This window comes from Zootermopsis nevadensis, unplaced genomic scaffold (genome assembly GCF_977971745.1).
Source record: "Zootermopsis nevadensis isolate Lab colony 2312 unplaced genomic scaffold, Znev_1.0 Znev_ptg000025l, whole genome shotgun sequence".
Classification (NCBI taxonomy): domain Eukaryota; kingdom Metazoa; phylum Arthropoda; class Insecta; order Blattodea; family Termopsidae; genus Zootermopsis; species Zootermopsis nevadensis.
In genome coordinates, this window is record NW_028259157.1 from 1087277 (window position 1) to 1104576 (window position 17300).

At 37.0% G+C, this 17300-nt stretch overlaps 1 protein-coding gene across 4 annotated transcripts in view; it reads right to left on the reverse strand.

The window, feature by feature from the left end:
- Window positions 1–2429: 2429 nt before the first annotated feature.
- Window positions 2430–17300, reverse strand: part of LOC110829096 (uncharacterized) — a 31120-nt gene continuing 16249 nt past the window's right edge. Inside the window, exons 8-15 of one of the 4 annotated variants that reach the window (XM_087355769.1) lie at window positions 16414–16529; window positions 11405–11515; window positions 10426–10503; window positions 8381–8481; window positions 7813–7963; window positions 7102–7248; window positions 4277–4354; window positions 2430–2922 (exon numbers count right to left, since the gene is read on the reverse strand). In XM_087355769.1, coding sequence (XP_087211895.1) covers window positions 2833–2922; window positions 4277–4354; window positions 7102–7248; window positions 7813–7963; window positions 8381–8481; window positions 10426–10503; window positions 11405–11515; window positions 16414–16529 — 872 coding nt within the window. In that variant the 3' untranslated portion in view covers window positions 2430–2832. Of the gene's footprint in view, window positions 2923–4276; window positions 4355–7101; window positions 7249–7812; window positions 7964–8380; window positions 8482–10425; window positions 10507–11404; window positions 11516–16413; window positions 16530–17300 lie in introns of those variants that run through there. The other 3 variants (XM_087355768.1, XM_087355770.1, XM_087355771.1) reach the window with 3 other exon arrangements.

The window sequence follows — 17300 nt, forward strand, 5'->3', positions numbered from 1 at the left end:
TTTGGTGTCACATGTATTGTAAAACATTCTCTTCAGATGACTACAGGAGTGTGTACGAGCTATGGAGGAAAGGAAATCCAAACACTAGAATGAATATGGATGCTAAGAAACTTAAACAAAAAAGTAACAGATCTGGAATTGAAAGAAATGAAGCTGGAGATGAAATTGATTCAGGAAGGTCATTTAAACAGAAACAGTGAAGGTCAATCAGATATACTTCCTGAACAGGCCCAAGAAGACCTAGACCTAGCACCCCAAGATGAAATGGCTTCTCCACAAAAAACACAGTCAAAGGAGAAACTGAAAAACGAAATTGAAATTGTGTGGCATCAGGTCTCTCAGGTAGAAATTAGAAAAAGACCAAGACTGGGGAATCCCCAAAACATGTTCAAAATAAAAGAAAGCATTAAGAATGCAATTGCAATTCTCAAAGAAATATTAGGAGAAACAGAAACAGAAACTGAACTGAATCATCTCATTTATGAAACAGAAAAAGTAATAACAGAAGTTTTAAATGGACTAAAAAGTGCAAGCCAGAAAAACAACTTCAGTCAATACCAACCTAGATGAGGAGAATACAAACAACCATTGATGTCATTATGAAAATTTATCAGCTCTGACGGAAATTAAGAGAGAGAAAATGGAAAATCAGAATATTAAAAAGAAATGCCTGCTCCAGAAATATAAAATAGAAAACGAAGGAAACCTGGACCAAATAATTGAAGAGCTTAAACAAAAGGTGTCAGCAAAGTCACAACATATCAGGAGATACAAAAGAAGACAAACCCAATATCAACAAAACAAACTATTTACAACGGACTGCAAGAAATTCTACAGATCTTTAAGACAGAAGAAGATAAGTATGGAATCCACTCCAAACATTAGACAAATTGAAAATTTTTGGAAACCAATATATGAAACAAATGTAAAACACAACGAAGAAGCCACGTGGATAAAAAATCAAGTTTGCCAAAACCAGAGAATGGAATGGGAATCAATAACAGAGCAGGAGGTAACAGCAGTTCTGAAACAAACTCTGAATTGGAAGGCCCCAGGAGCAGACCAGGTAGCAAATTTTGGGCTGAAGAACCTCACTGGGACACATTTAACATTTAGCAAAAGTTTTCAACGAACTGATTGATCAAGATCAGGTTCTGGACTGGTTGACCCTCGGAATAATATACCTTATCAGAAAAAAATATTGAATTACAAAAAAAAAATGCATTTTGTATTACTTTAATCCCTCTTACAGCAGAGCTCAACCGAATGAATGAAAATATTAAGAACATGAAACTAAAATAAAAGTCTCACACCTGATCTACATAGACGACTTAAAACTGATATGTAAATCAGAGACTGAACTTCAGAAACAGTTAAGACATCCATTCGTATGAACACATCCAGAAGAAAGCTGAGTCAAGTCAGATTAACCAAATAATTATTTTGTTGAACCAACAAGTTAGAACCATTCCAAATAAAAAAACCAGATATTATAATCCGAAACAAAAATTCGACTTGTCTCTTAGCAATACCAAGTGACAGAAATGTGATTAAGAAGCAGAGAAGATCTTGAAATACAAGGACCTTCTCATTGAAATACAGAGAATGTGAAAATTAAAGCAAAAATAATCCCAACTGGAACTGTCTCAAAGTCACTCAGGAAATATTTGGCCAACATTCCGAGTGAACACGACATCAGGGAACTGCAGAAAACTGCCATTTTATGATCTTCGTACGTCATTCGAAAGACGCTGTCGTAAAATATGTAGTCATCTCTCACAATAAAACTATATAATATATGTAACACGTATTAAAAACAAAATGTATTCAGGAAATAGCTGCTACTTGTTTACCTCAGGGGCAAGGTTTGTCTCGGGTACGTGGAAGTTAATACCCTACAAAGTGGTGAATAGATGGAATAATAATAATAAAAATTTGCAAATTTAACTGCATGACATTTATAAAAATATGTGTTTAGAGTTCAAAGTATTAAAAATTATATGTAATAAAATATTTGGGTTTATATGGCTCTAATATAGCTGTCATTAAACCTGATTAATATGTATTAACTTTGTTGTTATCAGAAATGATACTTGTTAAAGTTTCATATGAGATTAAAATCCACCAGCATCAAAATCATTACATGTTACAGCTTCGTCATAATGCGAGATTTTGTTGTTTAAAAAGCACTTTTATTTGATTTTTTTGGAAAATTCACATGTTGCAAGCAAAACATTAGGAACAGCACAGTCGCACAGAGCCAGCTCACTGCAAATTGGATCAAACACCATCCTTGTGATTTAATGATTGCTGCTTAAGAGAGTCGGTTTTACTGCAGCCAGTTCCCTACCCACTTTGTCTATAAGAATTTAGGAGAATATTTGAATGATAGGATCAAAATACAGTAAAGTGCAACAGCCTGTTAATGATGTCTCTGTATCATATGCAAACTATTATTTTATTCAAATTTACAAATCTTTACAGAACTCGTATTTTTTAGGGTTCACAGCAGATGGTACCCCAACTGATTTCCAATTCTCACCTCTCCACTTCAAGTCAAGGGTTTTGCCTGTCGCTGATGTTTTTGGTTGTTGGGATGTTAATCTCTGTTGTCTCTGCGTCAGTGAGTATAATGCCTGAAGATGGCTGTCTTGTGGGTTGTTACACCGTGTTGTCTGGTAGAAGTTTACTTGCGTTTCAGAGGTCCTTGCAGTCTCCATCATCAGAACAATGGAGGCAGCAAGGACCTCTGAAACGTTGGTAAAACTAATGCCAGACTATGTTATAACAATGCAGAAGACAGCTATCTTCAGACTCACCGCTGTGAAAACCTCAAATCCTATAATTCTTGTTATGAAGTTGGTTACAGCCGGGATATATGTTGCCACTGATGTCATGAAATTGCTGAGTCTGAAGATCATTCTGAAAATAATGTACCTTATTAGCTACTGACCATTAAGCTTTTAGAATACGTTCGTCATGAATGGGGAACCATGGACTTATTCAGCCAGGTCTGTCATTAGTTTTACCAACGTTTCAAAGGTCCTTGCTGCCTCCATTGTTCTGATGATGGAGACAGCAAGGACCTCTGAAACGCCAGTAATCTTCTACCAGACATTTGGAATTTGTGATGGATAAAGTGGTAATGGTAGAGTTTTTTCTTACTATCCTATGATTTTTCACTGTCGTGATTCTACCATTGCTCCATAATTACTCATGTATAATCTGTAGGATGGAAAACATCTCTGTAAGTGGCTGCAGTTCCACAGAGACATTGTCACCCTCTCACAAGAATAATTACAGCTCACCCAATTGTGTTTACTGATGATAAAAGAAGGAAGCTTGGGTACGTTCTCAGTTGCCTGCCTACCCTTTACAGTTCACAGAGGCATAAACTATGTCTGCATTTCCATTATTTAGCCTCATCAATAACAGGAACTTGCAACACCAATAAGTATAACATTGCACATAACACTGTCATGTGAACACATTTTATCTTGTTACATTTTTATACATCGCACAGCATATGAGACAACTTCCTTCTTTTTCATCATTTCTCTCTACTCTCACCCTCCGAGTAGGCAATGTAATCAGATGTAGACAGACTAGTCTCAATCGACATTTGTTGGTCATTCCTCGAGAGACACCAATACTTTAGCACATGGCATATTTCACAATAATTTCCCCTTAGATGGGGCTCTTATACCTAATGTCCCCATATTTGTTTGATTATCTACTGTATAAACATAAATATGTGTACTATGTAGCCCATCACGGAAGCTGCACGGCCTAAGGTACACAAAAACTTTGATAGTGGGTCAAACTGTCCACCAAAAATTCCACATTGGCTGCCCTGGGTACAAATTTGGTCCCCCACACACCCTTTCCAGGACATAATTATGTTGTAGAAATAAGTTTAAGGTAGACAAATATATCTGAGATGTGCCTATAGTCTTAACCTGTTAATCTAGCATTTACAAAGTCACATAATTGTTATTATTCCTGTATATTATTGTGACAATCAAGTGATAAAATACCTGCAATTACAATGTTTCATAATAATTTTTTGGTATAACATGTAAAAGTCGAAAATGACAGAAATATATAAAAATTTTATTAAATAATTAGTTTAAATTCTCATATATGTTTCAAGATTGGATAATATAATCTTTTACTGCAGGAGACAAAAATAAAAGCAGTGCCTGTTAATTTTGTAATTTGTAATATATATATATTTGAAAGACAAAATTAACACAAACAGAATATTATTACTTACTTTGTTCAGGCACTTCCTTGAAGTTTCTGGTCTATGTCTCTGGTTAGGGATCAGGGATGGGGCTACATATAAGCATTCCTGCAATAAAAATTACAAAGTCACTTGTAAGTAAATTCAGTTGTAGAGGAACTTATTTCATTTGAAGTTTATAAGATACAAAAATATGTTTTGTTGGAACATAGTGATAAAACATATCTTCGCAGTAGAACTTAGACTACACCCATAAAAATAAAAATATTTCTTTATTGTATTAGTGTCTGAAGGTAAAAGTCAATCAGTGATCCTGACCGAGTTGCCACTGCCTGGTGCTTCCTCTGGAAGTGGGAGGAGGAGGCCTCCATATATGGAGGGTAGGTGGAAATCTGGCAGGATTCCAACAACCCTAGTTGAGAGAAGATTCACATTGCCAATCGTTTAACTAGCTGAGTACACTGTCAGCTTGTTGAATATAATCTGCACCACGGAGTCAATATTTTATGCAACAACAACTTGATGTTAGGTTTCTGGCCTGTTATTCACTGTTTCTAGGACATCCTCCATCTCTGTGACTGACTTGTACACTTATAAATTCTTTAAGGCATACTGATTTAGTATATTCACAATGATATTTAAGAAATTAATTCAAATGTACTACATATTTAAATTTTGCAGTTAACTGTGCATGGTCTAGTGTTACAGGCTGTGCCTTTAGATGAATTTTTTAAATGTAATTTCTGTCATCTGTATTTAAGTTGGCACAACACTGTGAACATTTCTGAAATATTTATTTGGTTCATGTGTCATCAATGAATATTGTCACTTAAGTTGATTGTACTTTAAACATTTATCTTGTTTCTAAGTTGTTGTTGTTTCTCGGCTCTACAACCCTGTTGTGGGTTTTTGCCGCCTTCTAAGTACTCCTGTACAAAATTGGCTTCATGCAACAGACTCCTTTCTGAGAAGCTAATAGTTGCTCAGCTAATTAAGCCTTGCTTATATGAAAACTGAAGGTTCTTCATTATGTTAACAAGTCAGCCATTGGCCCCCAACCTGAGCCAGATGAATCCACACACCCCACAAAGATGGAAGCCAGGTGATGGATAATAAATAATGACTTTGCAAATCTGAAGATGTCAGTTACAATAAAATAATATACTTTCACACATATTTGAATTGTGTTCCAGATGTCACACTAGATGCCTGAAGATTGGAAAAGAGCAATGATGTAGTCTGTCTTAAACAATGAGGAAAATGACAGTAACCATTGCGGAGGAATAAGTGTCCTGGGTTTGGCCTGTAGTGACTAGGCGTATGAATATTAAAGTGGCTAATAATATCTTTGAAAGTGTTACAAAGTTAAAATATTTGGGAACAACAATAACAAATGAAAATGACACTCATGAGGCAGTTAGGAGGAGACTAAATTCCAGAAATGCTTGCTACTTCTCAGTTCAAAGTATTTTGTCTTCCCGTCTGATATCTAAGAACCTGAAAATTAAAGTATACAAAACAATAATTTTGACGGTGTTTTGTATGGGTGCGAAACATGGTCTCTCACTCAGAGGGAGGAACACAGATTGCAGGTGTTGAGGAGGATATTTGGGCATAGGAGAGAAGACGATGGGACATGGAGAAAACTGCATAATGATGAGCTTAAAATTTTCACTCCTCCCTCAATCATGTCATGGTGATTAAGTCGAGAAGAATGAGATGGGCGGGGCATGTAGCGCGCATGGATGGGACAAGAGGTGTGCACCCGGTATTGGTTGGGAAACCTGAGGGGAAGAGACCGCTGGGGAGACCTAGACGTAGATGGGAGGATAATATCAGGTGGGATCTATGGGAGATAGGAGTTGAAGGAGACTGGATTTTGTTAGCCCATGACAGGGTCCGGTGGAGGGCTTGGGTTAATTCGGTGATGAACCTTCGGGTTCGGTAAGCCATCTAAGTAGTTAGTTAATTGAGTCTGGCATGTACCACATTATATGATGTGTGCATTTTGTATACACATTGTATCATTATGAATTATTCCACAAACTATTGTCTTCTGACTAACTTATGGATCTGTGGAATGTAGTAAACAAGCAGGTATATACATGTTTACATCATATGTGTATGGATGTACATGTTTTACAATTTCCTCCCTCTTTTGCTGTATTGTACAGTCTACACAGACATTCAGGAAGTCGTGGAGGGCATATGAGCAATTGCTATGAAATATCCACTCAAACTTAATATGAAAAGAATACTATAACTGAGAAAAGAAATGTTTCAAAACCCATGTCATGAAAACTCTTTCCTTTTCTTTGATGAATACAACTCATTCTCATATTTGTCCTAGATGTTTAGATTATTTTTATTATAACATTTCCACAAATTTTCATTATTTGAAAACAGAATGAGGACACTTTTCAGTAACATTTTTTGGTTAATGAAGAATGTTCTCAGGACTTCCATAATAAAAAAGCAATTCCATTATTTCAAATGGCGTTACTTTAAGAAACTTCCAGGATAAGAGTGGACTGATTCTTTCGTCATAAGATAAATTATCAGGGGTTGAAATCCCTCACATTATTCTTATTTTGTCTGCTGTTTTCCCATTATTTCTTCAATAACTACTGTTTATGCCCATAGACATCTTCATGATTACAGCAGTGTGAATATTAATCTAATTGCATGAATCATATTAGTTAAAGTGCCCAAAACATTCTCAATTACTTTAACGCCTTCAAGGCAATATAGCCTTATACATCAAACAGCTGTTCTGCAGGTAACAGAAGCACCATAAATAAACCTTTTTGGTGTGCACAATGTACCAAAATGTCAGATAGTGTATTTTTACTGACCTGGGTTATGTGGTCATTACAATTTGAATGAGTATGAAGTTCCTTGCTCAAATTGTCATGAACACGTTTGGCGTCATTTTTAATATCAAAAGGTGGACGGTACGGCATCTTTATTGCTTTCCTTTCCACATCTTGCCAGACTATACCCTGTAGGATGAAGAACAAACGTTAGTAGCATGAACCAGAATGCAGATTGCAGAGTAAGCTGTGACAAGATGGAAATGGGAACATCTCATTTTATAAGACACTTAAATTGTGTGGGAAGTACAAGGAGTTTGAAATGCAGTCTTCTGCTTGGCTCTGAATTTTGGTCTGAACTTATTGAACAATACAGCATTTGCTGGTCTGAATGTTTGAGGATAATTAATCATATTTTCCAATTCTAAAGGAAGTTAGTGGCAATTTTGTGGCATGTATTGATAAGAATCCTGAAAATCTGAACTGAGAGTACAATATGTATTGTCTTCCTGAACCTATTACTGTGTTCCTACTATCTGTGCACTGACAATTTAGGCCTGTGACATTTGTTACACATGGGTTATTCTTCTTGCGATGTAATTACACTTTTCACTTTCTAAAATTTTAAAAGAATGAAATCATCCATAAACAGTGTCAGAAGCCTCAAACTGTGTGGATGTTCCTCTGTGGTTGATTGCCTCTGTATATTACATGGAGAAGGGGGTGTGGTAACAGATAGAGGAAAGAACTCACATTAAAAAATGAATGTTGCTTGATATTTTGTGCACCGTCTTCACCTTCACCCAGTCGTACTTTGGGATCCTTCTTCAGCAGTTCCTGGACAAGTTCTGCCACATTTATTGAGAACCATGATGGGATATCTGGCTTGTCGTATAGAATTTTACTGTTAAAGACAGATCCACTGTTGAATTTATGAAAACTTACTTCTTAAACATGCTCTGATAATTAAATGTTAATTTTGCATATCAGTGTTACAATAAACTGCGTGGTCAGTGTCTAATTTTCATGGAGATCTCTTTGGGACAGATCATGCAGGAGATAAGAAAAATAAGACTTTTGGAATCCGTTCCTTCACCGACCGTCATATTTAATTGCTTTCATAATGACTGTACTTGCATTTTGTTTCTTTCCTTAAGGTTAATTCTCCACATGTTTCAAATGCGTGCACCTATTTTACTGACATTAAAAAGAACAGTCATGTGTTAGCCACAAACTAATTTGGATATGACTTCGTTCAAAGGAAAATTGTGTTCACATGGAACATATATATTGGATCTATTAACAAAATCTAAGTACTTACAGATAGAGTTTTGTCATGACTTCTTCTTTCATAATTACAAATGGCCTGAACCCAGCCAACATTTCATATGCAATTACACCAACACTCCACCAGTCCACTTCCTGCAACATATCAAATTAGGGGAAATAGCTGCAATCAGTCATTTCAATTTCTTCACAATCTTATATAAATTCATGTCTCCAGGTACCGAAAGTTTGTGGGTATGAAATGTGGTGTCCAGTTTTTGTCTCCAGGTTTATGTGCAATGTTTCTATGTATAAAAAGTACTCTTTCTCTGTTTGTCTATATTATGTAATTGTCAGTTTTTGTCCTAGCCACTGAGAGACTCTGTTGTATTTTTTACAGTTTTCCTTGCGAGTGCTCGGTCAGAACCTTAAAAGTCACTTTATTAACAGTCATTTATAACTGACTTTTTTTTATTATTTATTTAGTGTTCTGTCTGACGACAGGTCCATAAGAACAGGATCCTTCCATCCTTTTCTCGGACTGGGACCTGTTCATATACGTTCTTGGCAGATGATCCAGAAGTGGTTTGCCATTGCCTTCTTCTGTGTGTGAATGGAGTAATTGTTGGGATGCCACGGAGAAACCGGGGAAGCCCCCGGAGGAAAACTCCGTGTTTACCTAGACCACATTACAGAGTCATATTATCACTTAATATTAAATGACATCAGTATTTGAAACAGCTTTAAGAAATGCCATAAAAATACATACAGCAATTTTCAAGGTATTACGTGTGGACTTACAGACATGGTGAAGCTAATAAGGGCTTTATTGCAAGTTTTAGTTGCAAAAGTGCTGAAGATTGTTCTATTCATTTTTCATACCATTTGAACTGTTGTGAGTTCATCAGAGTTTATTGCAACAACTTATTGTAAACATTTCTTATTTTATTTCAAAAACTGTTTGTAAAAAGAATCTGCACACAAAATGTTCCCATTTTATTGTAATAATGTGCATGAACTGAAAGTCATAGGTATTAAAAATTAAACATATTTAGCTGATGAACCAACATAGCTCAATCAGTATTAGTGACTGGCTACAGGCTGGACGACCGGAAGCAGAGAATTTTTTCTCTAGACTTTGCGTCCAGACCGGCTCTGGGGCCACCCAGCTTCCTATCCAATGGGTACTGGGTCCTTTCCTGGGGGTAAAGCGCTGCCAGGGGGTGACATCTAGTGCCGAGGTCAAGAATGAGTAGACCTATACCTTCTCCCCCCCCCCCAAGCGCCTACATGGCGCATAGTGGGACAGCTTTACTTTACTTTAAATATATTTAGATGGGTTATAGGACCCAGAACATGATCAAATAACCTACTCAAATGCATTTAGTTTTCATTACTGTTCCTTTTAGTTCATGAGTAGTGTTACGGTAAAGTGGTGTACACTTAACGTGTACATCCAGTTTTTAACCTCGATCTGTATCTCATTCATTATAGTAGCTATCATCAAACTGTATACTTCAAAGTCAGCAAAATTGTGCAATGTCGCAACACGAAAAGGGGATCCCAGGCTGGTGAAGACTGATCAGAACACAGTGTAGCCAGCCAGAAATGCTGTGATTGTGACTTGCAGCCATATGGTAACTGGATGAAGTACTTCCATGGCCTTCAAGCATACAATTTGGTGATGGCTACTATAATGTATCCCTCCCCCCTCAGAAATAATGCTGGAAAATCAGACAATGAAAGGTACTTTCTCATTTGGGACATATAAGGGACAAAACTAAATAACATTCAGCGCCAATTTCATATCTCTAGTACTTACCCCTTAATTCTATTTTCTGACAAATGTGTGAGCCATTGTGCCAGATGGCAGGCAGGTGACTCAACCAAATTCAATTTAATGGTTCTATCTCCTGTCATGTATTCTGACTAGTTCATGCACATGTCATTATGAACTCTGTTAAGTTACTTCTTCATTGTTTGAGCTCCAAACCCCCAGATTCTTATAAGATGTTGCCTCATTAGTTTACATACTGCTGTTTGAGTTCCATAAAACGATGAAATAATTATTTTCACATTGTCAAAGTATAAGATAATTACCTTGCCATAGCCGTTGTGTCGGATCATCTCTGGAGCCATATACACCTCTGTGCAACACATTGAATAAGCGAGTTTGTCCTGCTGATGGAAACAAGATTATAAATAACTGTGACAGGAATTTCAGACACAAAGCAACTACAAATTAACTCAGTGGTAACTGAGGTAACAGAAATGATAATTTCAGCATTGATAATGTGTATCAAAGACCACCCAACATTGGACACAGTCGTGAGCCTGTAGTATTCACCTACTGTCGTCACAACCTACTTCTCTAAGATCTCTCTTAATTCTATATTCCCCTCTCAATCATAATTTTCCAAGTTGGCTATTTGCAGGTTTTCCCACCAATATTCTGTAGCATTTAATTTCTTCCTATATGTCCAGCCGATTGTAATTAATTTCCCTAATTTCACCACACTAACAATAGTGGGTGAGCTGTACAAACCACAAATTGTCTCATTAATCATATTTAAACTAGCTGCTGTCAGAACCACAGATTTTATCATTATTTAATATCTAAACTACCCCATGTATGATCCAACATTTTTTCTTATATCTAGCCCTTTGCTTTATCCCATTTATTTTATGGTATTGCCCTTTTTTAAAAACATTTGTAAGTGATATTTTTATCATCAGAGTAAGACACAGATTTACGTATCTGCTATATTTCATGTTTTGCATCACGGTCACTATTTATGAAACTCCAATAGAGCTGTTGGTATTACAGTTTTGTAGTTCTGAGTTTACCTCTTAAAATTCAAAGAACTTCTGACATTTTTCAGTTATACTTTCTCTTAAATACTGTAACAAAACAATTTCGGTTACGTGAAACCTCTCCAGATCTTATGGTTCTTGTGACTTGACTCAGCTCAAATAAAAAGTACTGCCTGACAAACAGCAGTCCATATAGCTGTTACATTTCTAGCCTATGTGTCCTGTAGGTAAGCCCAGCAAAAGATAAGTTGGATATTAAATTTACCTTTGCATCACTCGGGAAATGTTTGCATAATCCATAATCTGCGAGAGCCAGGTGACCAAGAGAGTCAATCAGGATATTTCCTGGTTTCAGATCGCGGTGGATTATTCGAATCTAAAAGAGAAAAACCAACAAGTTGCTTACATAGTTGGGATAAAATTTGTAACACGTTGCAGGGTTATTATGGTAGTAAGATGTAGATCCAGTATTTGGATCTTTCGCTACATGTCGCTCTAAGATTTCATACATATTATTATTGATTAAATTAAATGCCACTAGATTCCCTCCTGTGGTACCAATCTGTCATGGGAGGGTCTAATACCTGATGAACCAGACAGCCATGCTAGGGAAGTATTGTCATTGAACAGCTAGCTAGCTGGTAAGAGATGAGGGGAAGCTAAATGTAACCCACATCAGGTGGATATGACTTGACAACAGTGGTCAATGAAGCATGTCTGGGGAAGATGACCCAAACAAACATTCTGTAATCTCAAAAGCAGAGAGGTGGCAGCCCCACCACTGATTTATGTATGTGTGGTGTTCATAACACAGCCAGAGTGAACTCTATGCTACTGATAAGCTTCAAAACTCACATTCTATTACAAGCATTATAACTACTGCCCATCTGGCAGATGACACATAAAAAGACCGAGAACAAGAGATGGAAGGAGACGTAACAAATTATAGGCCAGAACTGGCGATTCTCCTAGTCAATGAAAATATGATGATGAAGATCACTACTAGGTCTACTTAATTTTAACTTCTGAGAATGTGACTATGATCTTGAGTAAGGCCCTGCTTTGTCCCTTCAGTGCACAGGACTGGTGCAAGGGTATTTTATAACCTAGATGAACCTTTAGCCTTATAGCTCCCTCCCCCATTTAAATGTCTTCAGTCTGTCTTTAAATCGCCAAAATGGCCACACTGTCATCTTCACTGCACACATGTCAGTTACTTGTGTACAGTACCGAGTATTGTTTGTGATATACTACAAGACTGGGAACATGAACACACATTTCTTCTTTCCTTCAGTTTTTACCTTTCTGGTTTTAGACGCTTGTTATATTCTCATCTCAAACCTATCTTTATTTTATATTCACTTTTTTACCACCCAGAATTTTATTGCCTCAGACAGGAGCTTTGTTTGCCTAGTGATTAACCTGGCATCCATCCTAATATAAAAAAAATGAACTATTGGATATATATTTGTTCCAAATAATCCATCCCAGTACAAGGCCCTGTGTAATATTTTAGAAGACCACCCCTTCTCGACTGTCCGCTACTGCTTATTCGATATATTCGCAGCTACCCTCCGTACCTGGAGGCCGTCTTCTCCATTCAAAACCTCAGGACGTGCCACGCCGTGATGACACGGACTTACAATACATGCAAATTGCAGTGGTTACATTATCAGAGCCAAATAAATGGAGATAATGTGAACAAAGTATGGCAAGAACCTAGCAGACATTTCAGGAACAAAAAGATGGAACAACTGAAAGACAAAATTAATGAGCTTGCAAAATGTGATAAGAATAAGAATATTAGAGACTTATACAGAAGTAAAAATGAATATAATATAATATATAGATGTAATTTGGTAAAGGATGAGAATGGTGATCTGTTGGCAGATTCCCAAAACACTGTGAACAGATGGAAGAATTACTTCTCTCAGTGTACATAGGATTAGTGATATTGGGCAGGTGGAAATACATACAGCTGAGCCATTAATACTTGATTCTAGTCCTTTAGATGTTGAAATTGCTATTACAAAGTTTAAAAGTTATACATTTCCAGGTAGTATTCAAATTCTGGCAGAATTCATTCAAGTAGGAGGTGAAACATTACATTCTGAGAACCATTAACTTCTTAATTCTGCTTGGAATAAGGAAGAATTGCATCAGCAGTGGAAGGAGTCTATTTTTGTAACAGTAGGATCATAAAACTGACTGTAGTAATTATCGAGGCATGTCACTGTTATCAACTTCATACAAAATTTTATCCAACATCCTTCTCTCAATGTAAGTCCATACACAGATGAAATTATTGGGCATCTTCACTGTGGGTTTCAACGTAATAGATCAACTACTGATCAGATTTATTGTATTCGCCAGATACTATAAAAAAATCAAAGTTCGATGAGCCAATATATCAGCTACTCATCAACTTCAAGGAAATGAATGTTTTGGTTAGGAGAGAAGTATGGTACAATATTCTCATCAAGTTTCATACACCCATGAAATTAGTTAGGATTATTAAAGTGTGTTTAAACAAAATCTATAATAAAGTCTGTACAGGAAAAAACTTGATGACATGTTTTCTAAACATTTATTATTTATTTAGTGTTCTGTCTGACGACAGGTCCATATGAACAGGATCCTTCGATCCTTTTCTCGGACTGGGACCTGTTCATATATGTTCTTGGCAGATGATCCAGAAGTGGTTTGCCATTGCCTTCTTCTGTGTGTGAATGGAGTAATTGTTGGGATGCCACGGAGAAACCGGGGAAGCCCCCGGAGGAAAATTCCGTGTTGCCTAGACCACGGCCTTGCCCAACACAAGTTATAAATTCGGGCACCGCCGGGAATCGAACCCGAGACCCCAGGATTACAAGGCCAGCGTTCTATCGCTAGTCTAAAACAAGGAGATACTTTATCGCCATCGATTTTCAACATTGCTTTAGAATACGCCATTAGGAAGGTCCAAGGAAACCAAGTGGGGCTGAAATTGGATGGGACACATTAGCTTCTAGTGAAGCGAGTGAAGTTGTGGGTCTGAAGTAAACACACAGATGTCAGCAGAATGCGGGGAGAATATTTTTACCCAAGAGAGATGAAGTGCTAGGAGGCTGGAGAAAGATGCATAACGAGGAGCTTCATAAGTTTTACTCAAAACCAAATGTAATTAGACAGATCAAGACAGAGAGGAAGAGATGGGCAGGGCATGTCGCCCACGTGGGAGAGAAAGGGAATGCATACACAGTGGGAAGACCTAGACATAGGTGGGAGGATAATATTAAAATGCATCTTAGAGAAATAGGTTAGGGTGTTGTGAACTGCATTCTTCTAGCTCAGGATAGGGACCAGTGGCAGGGTCTTGTGAACACGGAAATGAACCTCCGGGTTCTGTAAAATGTTGGGAATTTCTTGAGTGACTGAGCAAATGTTGGCTTCTCAGGAAGGACTCAGCACCATGGTGTAAGGACGTACATACATATGTGTTCACTTATTGCTCAAATATGGTCATATGAATTTCCGCTAAATTTTGCACATTTGTATTTTGAAATGAGAAAGACATTTTTGAGGAGATTGAATCTCTGACATAAGGGTCCTTTTTACAAAATCCAGTGAGGATTTTTTTTCTGTCTTTGGAACTAAGGATGATAGAAGAAAGTCACCAAGACCAAAGTTGTTTGTTTCGAGATAACAGGAGCATTCGACACAACCACAAAAACTATCCTGTGTTTGATTTGTGGTAAGGACATCTGGTTTAGAGAAGATGATAACAAATTTCTGTATTCATTGATATGCATCTCATAATGAGGCCTGTGGTAAACTTTCAGGCATTAATGATTGACAAGAAATGTAAGAATTTGTTGAATTTCCTATAGGCACTCTTCCAGTTATTAATATTGTATGAGTACTGACCTTTTGAAGAGAAGGCATAAGAGGATTAGAATATTTTGTTACATGGACAGTAATTATGGATTTTGAAGTGATGCCCATCTGACTGAGCGGGTCAGTGGAGGTGGCCTTCAATACAAAAAATAAGTGATTTCACCCAGTAACTTTCACTGAGACAGCCCATAATAATTATTACTTATATTCAATGAATGGAACTGTTCAAATTCACTAACATTTAGCTACCGTTTTCAATCTGATGCAGAAATATGAGACCCCCAGTCACAAAGAACTGCGGCTAATGTGATACCAAACTTTCTGGTTTCAAACCCTGGACGTCTTTGACATATGACAAAGTTTATTTTGAGATCAAGTAATAATTCTTCATTCAAGTAACATGATGATAGTGACTTGTTGATGTTGGCTAGGAAAGGCAGCTTTCAGTTTAATTCGGGTTCTAAAGCATAGTGGGGAGCCTGATGTTCCCAAAATAAATAAAATTTGAATTTTGTCATAGTTGAAGACAGGAGAAGAAGACATACAGATATATTCACTGCATCTGGTTTGTCTTGGACCAGAGACCCACATGGGACTTCTTAGACCACTATGTCCCTATTGTAAACACTCATAAACAGTTAATATAAATGGTTCAGAGGAGTGAGCAGACACAACAGAATTGCAAAAACAGCTGTTTTGGGAATGTTACCTTACACCACATATGAAAAGTTCTTGAGTTACATGTTAGTGTCAAGAGAATGTACAAAGAAAAATACATTACCAACATTATTGAATTGGGCTAAATTATATTTTTTTTATGCTGAAAGTCAATACCATAGAAGGTCTGTGGCAACCATTTATTGTAATAGAATAAAATAGTTGTCGACTAATAAACATGACAGTCCTAATCTTAAAACCTTGCATACTGTGCAGTGTTATCTAAATATATAAAATCATGCGTACAAACAAAACTGTTTATGCTTTGAAAAGACACTTAGTGGCAAAAGTATTTCAACCTCATGTTTGACCTCTTGAGGTCGAAACGTGTTTGGGTTTTCAAAATGTAAACAGTTTTGTTTATATGCATGATTTTATATTTGTAGATGACAGTACAAACCAAAGGCTGCAGTAACTGAAAACATATTCATAAGAAATAAGCTGAAATTTTGGGTTATATGTAATTACTCATTGTTGGCACTAAAGACGTTTGCCATATAAATTAAAAGTGATTTGTATGTAGTAAAGAAAAGCAGTACTGAATGAAATAAAATAACTCTGTTGCCTTACTATTAATCAGGTAAGCACTTATTGATTTTATACCATCTTTTCATGCAACTGGTTTTATACTACCTTTTTATGACATTGTTTGAGACAACTACAGTCGAATAGTGTGCTTACCTCATGAAGGTGCTGTACACCCAGGACTATCTCGACTAGGAACAGCCGTGCCTCCCATTCTGAAAGCTTCTTCCTCTCATTCAAGTAGGTGGCCAAGTCACCGCCTGGATAATACTCTGGAACAATAATGCAATCTTCTTATTGTAAAGATAACTACCATGTTATATATTCAATTCAACTGTTACTGCATAGTGACAGTCTACAGCAGACTGAATTTTAAATAGAGTTTAGAAGCAGGCAACGGATTCTTCTCCCAGTCGAGAATGAAACAGAATGTGTATACAGAGTTGTGTTGTACGTTTCTTTGTGAGACAGTATCCACAGCCTAAGGAGGACCTTGCTCCCAATGTTTGAGAGGTGAAGTAAATAATACACCCATCCTTCTTACTATGGTTCATGTGGTAGTTCTAAAAATGGTGATAGAATATATTTTACTCTTATATAAACTTATGACTTTAATTACATGCTTATCACTGCTGTGTAAACATGACTCCTTATACAAAAAATGAACAGTAGAACAAAGTATAAACACCAGAGCACACAACACTTGTTGGTCAAAATGATCTAAATCAATGTATAGTCAGTGCAGTAGACCCGCCTGTGTTGGCAGAGCATTTGCCATTCATGCGCACACCCCTTCACACATGCTCCATACACACTGTTGACATGGAGAACTGACTCGACCTTGAACATGTGACATAATGTTGAATGGTCTTCTAGAAACATTGTTCCTTATAATAAATATTACTACTGTTGGAGCAATATGAGCCGGGATAGCTCAGTCAGTATAGTGACTAGCTACGGGCTGGGCGATCAGAGTTCGATCCCTGACGGGGGCAGAAGATTTTTCCTCTAGCCTCTACGTCCTCACCCAGCCTCCTGTTCAA